The 13,155-nt window shown below is 38.8% G+C and overlaps 1 protein-coding gene across 6 annotated transcripts in view; it reads right to left on the reverse strand.

Annotated features, from left to right (window-relative positions):
- ttc13 (tetratricopeptide repeat domain 13) overlaps nucleotides 1–13,155 on the reverse strand; it is a 66,350-nt gene that overhangs the window by 13,580 nt on the left and 39,615 nt on the right. For 3 of the 6 annotated variants that reach the window (XR_015758356.1, XM_087991163.1, XM_043695411.2), the window contains 6 exons: nucleotides 12,230–12,360; nucleotides 9,808–9,940; nucleotides 7,475–7,567; nucleotides 5,237–5,320; nucleotides 2,995–3,079; nucleotides 1,419–1,528 (listed from right to left, as the gene is read on the reverse strand). Coding sequence is in view for 5 of the 6 variants with exons in the window: in XM_087991163.1 (XP_087847289.1) it covers nucleotides 1,419–1,528; nucleotides 2,995–3,079; nucleotides 5,237–5,320; nucleotides 7,475–7,567; nucleotides 9,808–9,940; nucleotides 12,230–12,360 (636 nt within the window). In the remaining variant the exon portion in view is untranslated. The remainder of the gene's footprint in view (nucleotides 1–1,418; nucleotides 1,529–2,994; nucleotides 3,080–5,236; nucleotides 5,321–7,474; nucleotides 7,568–9,807; nucleotides 9,941–12,229; nucleotides 12,361–13,155) is intronic. The other 3 variants (XM_043695412.2, XM_087991162.1, XM_043695414.2) reach the window with 3 other exon arrangements.

Genomic DNA, 13,155 nt, shown 5'->3' on the forward strand with positions numbered 1-13,155 from the left:
TATGCTCAAAATGTCAAGTCTCCTGCTGTGTTTTTCCAGTGCCACACTTTGACATATTGTTCTTTGCACTACTATGATCCCAGCTAATGGTGCTATTGACCAAGTCAGATCCAGGATTGAAACTTGACTTAACACATCTTTTGTTTAGTTAATGTGGTGATTAGTCATAGAAACATTTTCACGAGACTGCAGATTTTCTTTAACTACACAGAAGAAATTTATTAAACAAAAAGTTATGTAAACATACAACGCAGACAGAATGATCTTAAATCACACAACACAACAACATTTCATTTATTTCCTGACACCATTCATGACACTTCAGTCTACAAAAATTAGACCCAAATCTCAACTCTTCAGGGTTCCTACTTAAATGACCCCTTACTGTTTCTTTGCTATAGACTTCAGACATGAATTTGATGAGTACTTTCCAAGTCTACCGAAAAGAACTTCTCACAGTTCTGAAAGTCAACATTTTCTCAGTTGTCATAAACTCCAGATTTCAAGCCAGTTTCCCTGATTTGGGTTTCACAGGCTGAACCCTTCTGCTGAGATGACTTGTTCCCTGAACTCCTCTTAGGAGAGAAACTAAACTTGCTTTTAAACCCAGCACTGGTGTCTTCTGAACTGGATTACAAAACTTGCTCAATCCTTTGAAAACAAAGCTATTACCTTGAAATTTTAATCTACTGTCAGAAGCCAGTCATACAAACACCTTTGCATTATCACCACAGGGGTCTGCAGTCACCTGATATCTGACAAAATACTGTATTTAGTCACTGTTCCAGAAAGGACTCTCTGACTTTGTTTCTTTGACAAAAAATCCCTTCACAGAAATACCAATACAAATGTGCCTCTATTTTGAAATCGAAATTCTGAAAATATTAACAGAAATAAATTACACAACTTTCATCACAGAATGTGAAGATGTATCCTACAACAATATATCTCCAACCTAACCCCAAAAAACCTCCAAACTAACCTCTTCATAGGACTGACACCTACATTCTCTACACCAGCTTTCTCATCCTTATATTATGAGCAATCATGCCAATCTGTGAAGAACTTGGGAGAGTACTGCACATTAAGAACTGGGTTAAGACTGGCCAAAAACATGTTACTGACAGAAAAGTATGGGCCATTTCTCCACCAGTCCAGTTGCATTTATTTAACCCAGGTCTCAATGGCTCACTCTTTTGATCACGAAGACATTGCTCAGAGATGACAAAATGCCATTTATTCCATCAAACATTATTCATCTAATACATGGACTCTTCCATCTTATTGTATCACTGTCCTTTTGATATCTTTATTTTCTTGCCTTATGTCTTTATAGACAGGTTATTCCTATTCAATGACAATTACAAGTTGAACCAAAGTTGAACCTTAGTTATCCAACTGTGTAGTGGTCAACCTACCTGTCACCTGTTATTGTGATGGTGAATCCATCATACTCTTTCCCTTGATGTTTTAAACTGGGTACTTTTGTGTTTACAGTGAACCCATCCCGGGTTTTGCTGTTGAACTGCTTCCAAACAAAGAAAATAATGAAAATTACCCATGGTAATTTTAACAAATTGCCCCTAAAATTTACAAATCTGTATCTTCCAAGGAATTTCTTCCCTCCTCCCCAGTAAACTCCACGTCAGAAGTACCAAGTCATCCGCACGGTCTCTCAAACCATTTTCATCATTCAATATCATCATAGCTCAACTTCACTTTCTCACCCGCTCCCCAAATCCAATGACACCAAACATCTATATTGATATTGGGCTCAAGAATACTCAATGATGGAACAATCACAACCCTCTGGGGCAGGTGATTCCAAAGATTCACAACTCTAAGCAAAGAAATTTCTCTGCTCAGTCTGAAATGATTGATCTTTACTTCTGAAACTATGTCCCCTTTCAAATATATGTTTACATTCTCATACAAAGAACCTTAAATTCACTAGACATTGGTTACCAAAAGGACAAAGCTCCCAGTACCTCATGCAGTAAATTCCAATGTCTAGCATGGTACTGAATCACATGAATTTGTCACACTGCTGTAGCATGTTCACACAAGTGTTACCCAGTTGATCAAACCATGTTGACACATTAAAGATTTACAGAAGAGGCAATGGTTGATCAAAAGATAGACTATTTCCGTACTCTGTGATGCTGTTTGGCAAAATTTTAGCAAATAAGCTTCACCTCCTCACAATTTGAGATTACTGGAAAGACAATTCTTTAAGAATCTCCCTGGACTATCAACTAATACAAATTAGAAATGTAATGTTTTCTCTTCACCCTCATTTGATCTAACTTCTGTACCCAAATTACCAATTTTGAGGGTTTTTTTTGAAAAGTTAGGAAAAGTCAGAAAAAAATTTCATGAAATCAGGTAGGTGCCAATTCAGGTAGGTCACTGTGCTAAGTTAAGAGTTGAATTTATACTGGTGTCCCATTTTTAGATTCTAGAACACGAGCATTTACACTACCAAATCTACTTATACATTGCTTAAAAAGAACAGTTTGTGAAGTTTTTCACCATGCTCTCATCAAGACATTCACATGAAATACCAAGTTAAAATGGGAACAATATTTTATCTAGTATGAGAAAATCTGGTATCTGTTTGGCAGGTGAATTGAAAAATGTTGTACATTGGTATTTTTGCAAATATCCTTAAGTACCAAACCGACATATTAATTTTCAGCAATACTCAAATTCTGTACTGCCAAATGACTACTTGGAAATCCAGCTCCCTTATCCCAACAGCAGACTCATAGGTCTTGCTGTATCTAAACATTTGCGCTCTTAGATACGGTTCATGAAATCTGATAGGGTTAGCCGCATCCAGTATTAAAACATCACTCATCTTGCCTGCAGAGGTTCATTCAAACCCAGTTGGAACTGAAATGCAATCTTAAAATCAACTAGTGACACCAGCTCTGAAACAATAATAAAATTATACTTTCATAATGTGAAAGAGAGTTTCTTTGGTGAATTTACTTTCATAATTGGAAGGAGGTCTTCAATTTTTTTCACTTTCTCCAGGGCATCTCTCACTTCAGGAAGACCTTTGGGATTATTAGCACTGGAGGAGAGGAGGGAAAGGTCATTTTTAGAAAGGTCTCTTAATTATAAATGAAGTCATCTATATCTAATTTCTCTTATATCTTTTCATAATAAAATGTGAAAAACTACAAGCATACAAAATTACAGAACAGGGAAAGACTACCTGGTCCATCAATCCTGTCACATACCATTTGAGCAACCATCCAGAATAAAAACTTCATCCTTTGCTTCTTATTACTGTCAAGTCTCCAGCTTACAGGAAGCTTGTGTTATGATTGGAAAGTTTTTTTTGAGAATGATAATGCAACGTGATTGTCTCTCTAATTCCAAGTAGGAAAAAATAATAGTCATGTGATGCTCTTCAAGATCTGCCTGACATCAAGCCTAGGTGCCTTCTTACCACAAATACAGAGAGGACAAGTGAAAGACCTGCTGGGAGAAAAGTATAAAACACTCACATCTGTCAATAAAAATGAACCCAACTGGACTAACTGTGGATGGTATTTCAATCTTCAAGTATTTTCCTTTTTTGGCCAAAAAAAGAAAAAGATTCAAAAGGTTGCCACTATACGGTCAGCAGACAGAATACAGCTGAGAGTTCTCTCTGACTCACCAAACAGAAATTCAGGAGAAGAGACAGTCTCTGGTCAAAGAGATGCAACCCATGGAATCACAAAGATATATCCTGGCATTGCTTGGGAGGGTGGAGGAGAAACAATCACCAGAGCAGAGCTTACTGCTACTATTTGGTTTGGGACTCCTCCTCTTCTCAGAAGTGCCTTCTGATAATCATTTGACACTAGAACTTTGCAAATTGGGAAGAAGTGCACTCTTGGAAAGCTGGGAGCGATGTTGGTCTCATTCCTGTAGAATAAAGGCTGTGGGATACAACTTGGGCACAAAATGTTCAATTGGGTTATAAGTGGGAATATCTTTTCTGTTGATAGTGTTAGTTGCCTACTAAATAGTATTAGTCAATTTTGCTTTTAGTTTGTTTGTCGCAGTAAAAATCTTAAAATCACACTGAGTGATCCTCTTAGTCAACCGCAAGGAATTAAAATCTCTTACCTAGTTATCGCTCTTCACAGGAATTCTAACATTTGAAATTGCTGCCCTAACCCCGCCAATGCTTACAAAAGTGGTCAAAATAAATAAGCATTGAATAGAGTTGCCATTCAACATATTGCACTGTGAATAGAAACAGGGATCTTGATCAGATGGGCCAATGGGCTGAGTGGCAGATGAAGTTTAATTTGGATAAATGAGATGCTGCATTTGGAAAACCAAATGAGAGCAGGACTTATACACTTAATAAGGTCCTGGGGAGTATTGCTGAGCAAAGAGACCTTGAAGTGCAAATTCATCATTCCATGAAACTGGAGTCGCAGGTAGATAGGAGTGAAGGTGGTGTTTGGTATGCTTTCCTTTATTGGTCAGAGTATTGAGTTTAGCAGTTGTAAGGTTATGTCGCAGCTGTGCAGGACTTTGGTTGGGCCACTTTTGGAATATTGCATGCAATTCTGGTCTCCTTCCTATTGGAAGGATGTTGTGAAACTTGAAAGGGTTCAGAAAAGATTTACAAGGATATTGCCAGGGTTGGAGGATTTGAGCTATAGGGAAAGGCTGAATAGGCTGGTACTATTTGCCCTGGAGGCTGAGGGGTGACCTGAGAGGATTATAAAATCATGAGGGGCATGGGTAGGGTAAATAGACAAAGTATTTTCCCTGGGGTGGGCAAGTCCAGAACTAGAGGGCATAGGTTTAAAGTGAGAGGGGAAAGATATAAAAGGGAGCTGCAGCAAATTTTCATGCAGAGGTTGGTGTGTGTATTGAATGAGCTGTCAGAGGAAGTGGTGAAGGCTGGTACAGCATTTAAAAAGGCATCTGGATGGGGATATGAATAGGAAGGGATAGGGAAATTATGGGCCAAGTGCTGGCAAATGGGACTAGATTTGGTTGGGATGGACAAGTTGGACTGAAGGGTCTGTTTCTATGCTGTACATTTGACTTTGACTTTATGACTCTATCCAGTGTAGTTGCAAATCTCTTCAAATGCACAGTATTTTTGAAATGTGGATGTTAAAGTCGTTCCTTTGATTAAAGGGTAACATGGCATGGAAGGTTAGCAGACAATTCAAATTGTCCAGCAAGACTTTTTAAAAAAAAAGTGAATTACCCATGATAAACAAGAATTCTGTCTTTAATAAAGTTCAGTATTTTGTCGAAATATGCCAAGTATCGCATGTTAATTATTTGACCCCTAAGGAAGAGAGAACATAATTATTCACTGTTGATAGGATTAGGATTAACAGAATACAAGAGATTCAAAACTTCAGCTGAGGGTGTATAAAACCAGTAAACAGAAAAGTACATCAAATCCATACGTTAAGAGGACCAGGAGGAGGAGATCACTTTATGCAAAAGTAAGCTGAGAGAGCAAGAAGATCTGCTCCCATTGTTTGGTGTACACATAGTACACTTATCTTAAATTTTCTCTACCTCTGCCTGATTAGCATTAATTCCATCTCATCCCAAATCTGCCATACTGTAATGGAGCGTCATAGCAGCAAAACTGTGCTCTATCAATGGTGCAAGCTGATTAATACCAATCATTTAGGGATTTGTACTTTCATGGGTCATATAGGTGCATACACTTCACATAATTTTAAATCAATCCCCCCCATTCTCAGGCACACAGTTGTGGTTGCTGGTCCTCACTGATCTTGACATTCAGATTTAGGACTTACCCCACCCAGAGAACTGCACTAACAACTATTTCCAAACCTTCAGGCTCACATAACTTAAACAAACCACAAACAAGAAAAATCAATCAATAACACCAAATAGACTCGGCTTCAATGGTCATACTGTGGACTGTATGTGACCCAAATGGCAGAGTCAGGAGACTTTGCTTTAGTGAACACAGAAGCTACAGCAACAGATGGCTCAGAATGAATGTTTCTTTTCCAAGAACAATAATACATCACCCCCTCTTCCCATCGGCTCATCCAACACAAACATACAAGATTAATAAATTAAGGCAAAACTGGGAGAGAAGGTAAACATACTACAAGTCAACCCATTTCTGAACCAACAAAAAGCAGCAATATGCAAAGTTTCAACAGCTAACATCTCTCCACACCAATGTTCCCATTGTCAACTCCATTCTCCTGCTGCATAGACTTCAGGAGGAATATTCCAAAGTCCCGAAATTCACTAAAAACAAAGAACAAAACAGCGCAAGAGCAGGCCCTTCAGTCCTCCAAACCTGCACCAACATATTTTGACGTCCCACGCTAAAACTGCCTTCACTTACAAACCCATATCCCTCTATTCCCTTCCTATTCATGTATTCGGCCAGGCATTTCTTGAATACTGCTGTTGTGTCTGCTTCCACCAGCTCCTCTGGCAGGGCATTCCAGGCACACACTACCCTTGGTGTGAAAAACTTGTCTTGCACATCTTTTTTTAAACATTGCCCCTGTACCTTCAACCCGGGTCCCTTAGTAATTGACTGCTCCACCCTGGGAAAAGCCTCATACTTTCCACTCTATCCATGCCATTCATAATCTTGTGAACTTCTGTCAGGTCACCACTGAACCTCCTGTGTTTCAGTGAAAACAAGCCCAGTCTATCCAACCTTACTTCATTGCTAAAATCCCCTATACAAGGCAACATCCTGGATAACCTTTTCTGTACCCTCTCCAAAGCATTGGCATCCCTCTGGCAATGTCGTGACCAGAACTGTATACAATAAGTGAAGCATCATAGAAGAAAAATGGCACTCCCCTAGTGTATACTCAGGGTAAAGCATTGACTTTGGCTTAAGAGTAACACTCGCATTCGAGTCAGAAGATTGAGAAGATTATGTCCTAATCCAGAGGCTGTTCCATTTTTGAAGGTGGTACCTTTTGGATGTGACGCAGACTGAAATCTTAGCTGCCTTGTCAGGAGGGTCTCAAAGTGCTGAGCACCTCCCTTTGGTATAATGGCCAGCATTTATCTTCAACAAATATCACCAACTGTCTGGTCATTTGTTTTACTGCTATTTTGGAAACTTGCGGTGCTCAGATTGACTACACCTTCCCGGCACAACTCCAAAATACTTAATTGGCTGTGAAGCATTTTGGTACATCTTAAGATGTTGCATGGAACTACATCAATGCAAGTTTTTCTGCAGGATCTCCGTGAATGGGAAACCTTTTTATTGTTAAACCAAGTGGTCTTTGCTTTAACCTTACATGCCAGCGTAGGTGAGGATGAGGTCAGGGTGAGGAAGTAAATTTTCATTTGGAAAATAAAACCAAAATAGGTTACAGAAAATGAAATGAATTAGTAATTCTCAAAAGCAGAGTTCAAAAATCCAAGATTTGAAGCAATTGATTTCAGTTGTTTTGTCAAACTTAAGGTTTACCTGATGAGGTTTATATGGTTATTGAAGCCTCGGCTCAAACTCTGGGCTGGCATCTGGTCTAACCATAGTACTGGTTGATCAGGATCGGCAATTCTACAGTTAAACATAAAGAAAGAATGAAGTAACTTATACAAAAAAAATCACTCCAGAAGTGAACTGCTTAGAAAAACTTGGTTTAACACTGCCAGTTTTGCTGGAGCTTTCTGTAGCGACAATGAATGCCAAATTAGCTAACGCTAGCAGCTACACCAGCAAAAGATGGTTTCTCTTCGTATAGATACAAAAGTTCTATCCAATTGGCAATACAAATAAGGAACTGAAGAATTCCTAGCATGAACCAAAGTATGACTTGGAGTTCAACATAACCTTAAAGTTGAAAGAAATTTAGGAAAAGACAGTATTAAAGTAACATTAGAAACAAATGAACCTAGTGATGGCAGTTAGTTACTTACTTACCTTACAGTGAAATTAAATTATTCATCATCTCCTCCTGAAAACAATATCTGCCGCAATGCAAGGTAACATGAACACCAATATTTTTGAAAAATATTCTTCATTTGAAAGGATGGGTAGTATGCTATAGACGCCATGAGGATCATCACATCAAAGCTCAAACAGGTCCTCATCCACCATCGACAGGTTTTAACCTCTGGTATCACTCAGTAGCAATATGCAGCAGGAAGGTAAGGAATGTTTTTTTTAGATTAGATTAGATTAGATTACAGTGTGGAAACAGGCCCTTCGGCCCAACAAGTCCACACCGACCCGCCAAAGCGAAACCCACCCATACCCCTACATTTACCCCTTACCTAACACTACAGGCAATTTAGTATGGCCAATTCACCTGACCCTGCACATCTTTGGATGGTGGAAGGAAACCGGAGCATCCGGAGGAAACCCACGCAGACACGGGGAGAACGTGCAAAGTCCACACAGTCAGTCGCCTGAGGCGGGATTTTCTGTATTTCTATAGTACCAATCAATTTACTGATGCCTTTCTTACTGAACCGGTGTAACTACCACACTTTCCACCTGCTAATATAGTGGATCACAAAGCAAACTTTGGGAATTCTGGACTTTTTGGCTCAGACTACTATCGACAAACAGGTCATTGCAGAAACATCAGCAAAACCATTCTGCAGCTTTGTAGAATACCTTATCAGTGTGTTGTGAAGATGTGGATGTTCTGTACCTTTAAGAGAGTTAAAACCTGATAGAGCTACCTGACATAGCACCAAGTGTTCTCAATAAGGTAACAATGTAACACTTGGTTGAAAGCTAAATTAGCTGATTGCCTGGAAATGACAAAACAGATTCAAATTAGGCCAATCAATTTAAATTATACCTCCAAAAAAAACAAATTCCAATCCAGTTTGAATTTAGTATATTGACAATCTTAAATGCCAATAACACCATCTGATGCTTTGGGAGTATAAGACTGGGGAAAATTGAACAGTTGAGAACTTCCCAGCTACCAGCATCTAAAAAGACGACCCGAGAAATAGCTCTCTTAAAGTTACATTTATCAATTAGTAACCTTTGAAGCAGAATTCCTAAGAAGAAAAGACCCAGGAAGATCCAAATAGAAGAACCGAAAGCTGCCTGGTTTTGAGATAAAAAGTTTTGTTTTTGTAAATCTTAATTGGGAGTTTTATCGGACTAGTATAGTGGAAGGGCAAGGTAAGTGATAGGTTACAGGACGGAGTTGTAAATAGTTGTTAGTTAATTATTCTCTGTTATACTTTAAGAAATAAAGTTGTTAATTTTTACTTTAAATAGTTCTTGGCCTATCGAAATTTCACAGGTTACTACACGGGATAAGTCTTTTCTGTTTTGCTGGTTTTAAACTAAGCAGGAGAGTTTACCCCATGTCGTAACAAGTGGGGAACATTTTGAGGGAATTTTGTATTCATTTTGGAAAATCTTATTTTCAAAACCTCTAAAAGTGCACTTATCCAAGATATAATCCAAATTCTGGCCTTATTGCTGCAAGAAGCACAGCACTGAAAAATAAAAGGCTAAAAGGTAGTTTTCCTTAGACAAACCAACAGAATTTCTATTTTCATCATTGTTGGCAACGTCAAAGGATGGCATTTGTATTATGAATTGTGATATTTCATGCCAAAATTGATCAACATCCTGAAAACAGGTCACTAAATTCAGTTATTACATTTCTCTTTAGATTTTAAGATGGTTCACAGCTATAATTATTCAATTACAGATTTGTTTTGTTACAGGAATTTAGAAAATACTAAATTATGCTGCGGTTGAATGGATTACACGGGTATAGGTCCTTTTTCAGTTGGAATCCTTTCACCACTTTATACCATTACCTTCTCCATTTCACAGCAATATCAAACATGTCCTTCCACTGCATGAGTCTGGTTTTGCCACTCACACGAATTTTTGAATTTGACCATGCTCTTTGCACAACCTGCATAATTTCTAATGTTGCAAGCCCCATAGCTGCAGAGACACAAGAAGAGTTGTAAATTAAAACAAAATGTTTTCTGCTACAAATACTAATAAAGGTTTGTTCAATTGTGTGTTTTATTCCTTAGTTCTAAACCCACACACGTGAAATTAACATTTTAACATTATTCACTGATGGGATCGCCAGACGGTGCAGCATTATTTTCCCTTTCCATTGAGACGCGTTGGTAACTGTTGGCAACTCTAACTGTAGAAGCCCTAACATTCAAGCTTGATTTTAGTGCCTCATTTATACATTTGAACAAGGATTATTTTCAAGCAATTAGGAATCCAATAATTTCTTTCACCCCAACTCCTTTGTCCAGAGGCATAAATGCAGTTACCCAACTTGGAGATGAGCTAATGTGTGAAAACTGGATCCAATCTGGGAGCACAGATGAAGTTCACCGTGTATTCCCCACTATATTGTGATGGGTTTCAGTGATTTGCGATGCAACAATAAGAAAAACTTGTGCTGTCACAACAACATTCAAAAGGTGTATGTCCATTATAAACTGTATAGAACAATCTAAGCTTGGTATGAAATCTGGCAAGCAGTCCCACTATAGGGCCAGTACTTGCTTCAGAAAAACGCTTTGGACAATGCCTGCAACTGATTAGACCCAAATGTACAGGTTTTCATCTTGTCAACAGCTATCAATACAAGAGTATGGGGCTGTAGCAAATTCTAGCCAAGGCTCAACCTTCTAAACCAAGCCTCACAATGCAACAGACGTTAAAAAGAACTGAATTTCTGCACATCCATCTTTAGATGGAAATGGACAGTTATAGAGAAACATAGTCATTTGACAATGCAGTTATTTACTGAAGTCGGATAGACGCAACATATTCAAATCACTGCTCAATAATCTGGCTGCAAGAGAATACCATCTCGAAAAGAAAAGGTGAGATGATGAGCCATTTTTAGCATAAAAACTCAATCAATGGTTGTATATTCCCTAATCTCACCATGGTTCACAGTAGAAAAACTTGACTGATGACTCAGATGAGGGGGTTATCCAATGAGGAAAGAGTGAACGGGTTGGGCCCAAGTTCATTTTGGTTTAGAAGACCGACAGGCATAAAACATAAGGTCCTGAGGGAACTTGACATAAATACTGAAAGGACGGTTTCTACATTAAGAGATTCTAGAACTGAAGGGATATATTTTAAAAATATGGAGTCTCCCACTGAAGCTTGAGATGAGGAGACTTTCTCTGTCAAAAGGTTACTACCTTGTTGAACACTCCTCCGCAGAGATGGTGGAGGTAGGGTCAGAATATTTTACGTCAGAGGTGGATAGATTCAGAGTCGAGTGTGTGGTTCTGGAAAAGCCCAGGTCAGGCAGCATCCAAGGAGCATGAGAATCAACGTTTTGCGCATAAGCCCTTCATCAGGAATGAGCTGGTGGGCCGGGGAAGCTGAGAGATAAATGGGAGGAGGTTGGTGGAGAAGATGGCTGAGAATGTGATAGGTAGATGAAGGTGGGGGAGAAGGTGAGAGGTCATTGATTTAATCAATTCTCCTGCTCCTCAGATGCTGCCTGACCTGCTGTGCTTTTCCAGCACCACACTCTCAACTCTGATCTCCAACACATGTAGTCCTCACCTTATCCTATTGGATAGATTCATGACTGACAAGGGAGTAAAGGGCATTGAGGGGGTATTAGCAATGTGGAGTTGAGGTCAAAATCAGAATAGTCACAATTTATTGAATGGCGGAGCAGCCTGGAGGAGCCAAATGGCCTATTTAAGCTCTTTATAGAACATGGTAAATTTGCAACAAGAGTTTACAGTCAAATACAATATTAGCAGTACAGATTTTGCTTTTTCAAGGAATATCCAAGTTAAGTGAAAACTTGCTGCAATGCTAATCCAACAAAGTATTGCTGAGCATTTTCAGTTTCTATCGTTGAGTGCACCAACAAAAATGTTCTTTTATTGAGGGTTGTGAATCTTAGATATTAAATACTCAGCGAATTGTGGACACTGACTATTTTAGATCTACTCAAGACTGAAACCAACAGGGGACTTTGGGAATTAAGGATTATGGAGATAATATGGGAAGGTGGATTTGATGATGATGATCAGCTATGATTTTGTTGAGCTGCTCAACACCTCAAAGTGCGAAAAATATCAGCTCCAATTGCTGATGTTAAAATGGTCACAAAATCTTCCATGGCCAGGAGCAGATTCAAGTACTCAACTGGGATGCAACATGGCTCAAAATGCACACCAGAACATTCTGAAAACATTTCCTCAGCCTGAGCATCTTGCAGCTTACCTCTGTGTATCCTTTTGTTTGGAAGAAAACCAGGTGTGTCATACTGCATCAGAGAACCCAAGCGATCTGCTGCGCAAATTAGCTCTTGGACTTCAACATTGTAGCTTTCAAAGTTCTGAGGTAGGACATCTCTAAGATTCAAAAATATTTCCAATCAAACTTAGTTTATGCAAGAGTACAAAAGTACAATATTCAAAATAGATTATTTGACTAGCACCACAGACTGATATAATTTGAAGGGAAATCTAACTTTCTTTTCTCACAACCCAAATTACTTACCCTCTATTCACCTCACTAAAATACTAACAGCATTCCAAAGTTCTAGCAACAAGATACACTCAATTTTTCCTTTTATAAATTTGGATGCCAACATCATTTGTTATTTAATTCACACAGTTAGAACCCAAGTTCTCTGGATTGACGTAACTTAATTCTAGAGAAAGTGAGGACTGCAGATGCTGAAGATCAGAGTCGAGAGTGTGTTGCTGGGAAAGCACAGGTCAGGCAGCATTCTGCTCCTCGGGTGCTGCCTGACCTGCTGGACTTTCCCAGCAACACACACTCGTAACTTAATTATGCACTAGTTAATTTCGTTAAGTAATCATGTGAAGTCCAAAATCTATTCTCAATGGACCGTGCTTAGGTTCTTCAGACTATATTTATCTTCCTAACTGCACGTCCTCAATGCTCAGTTTCCAATTTTGCCATAACCAAATGCCCGTATCTTAATACCTTTGATATCATTTAATATTGCATTGAACATTTTATTCCATTCTTTGAAGAGTTTCTCTCTTGCAATAGACACCTATATTTACTCTGAACGCCTTCATCCTGAAGCATCATACATACTCAATACAAGTGGCAAATAAAACAAAACAGCGGATGCGAGAGATCTAAACAAAAAAAACAAGCGAATGCTGGAGAAA

Source organism: Chiloscyllium plagiosum, unplaced genomic scaffold, assembly GCF_037043375.1.
Source record: "Chiloscyllium plagiosum isolate Xiang-an unplaced genomic scaffold, Cpla_swu_hap1 HiC_scaffold_10, whole genome shotgun sequence".
Classification (NCBI taxonomy): domain Eukaryota; kingdom Metazoa; phylum Chordata; class Chondrichthyes; order Orectolobiformes; family Hemiscylliidae; genus Chiloscyllium; species Chiloscyllium plagiosum.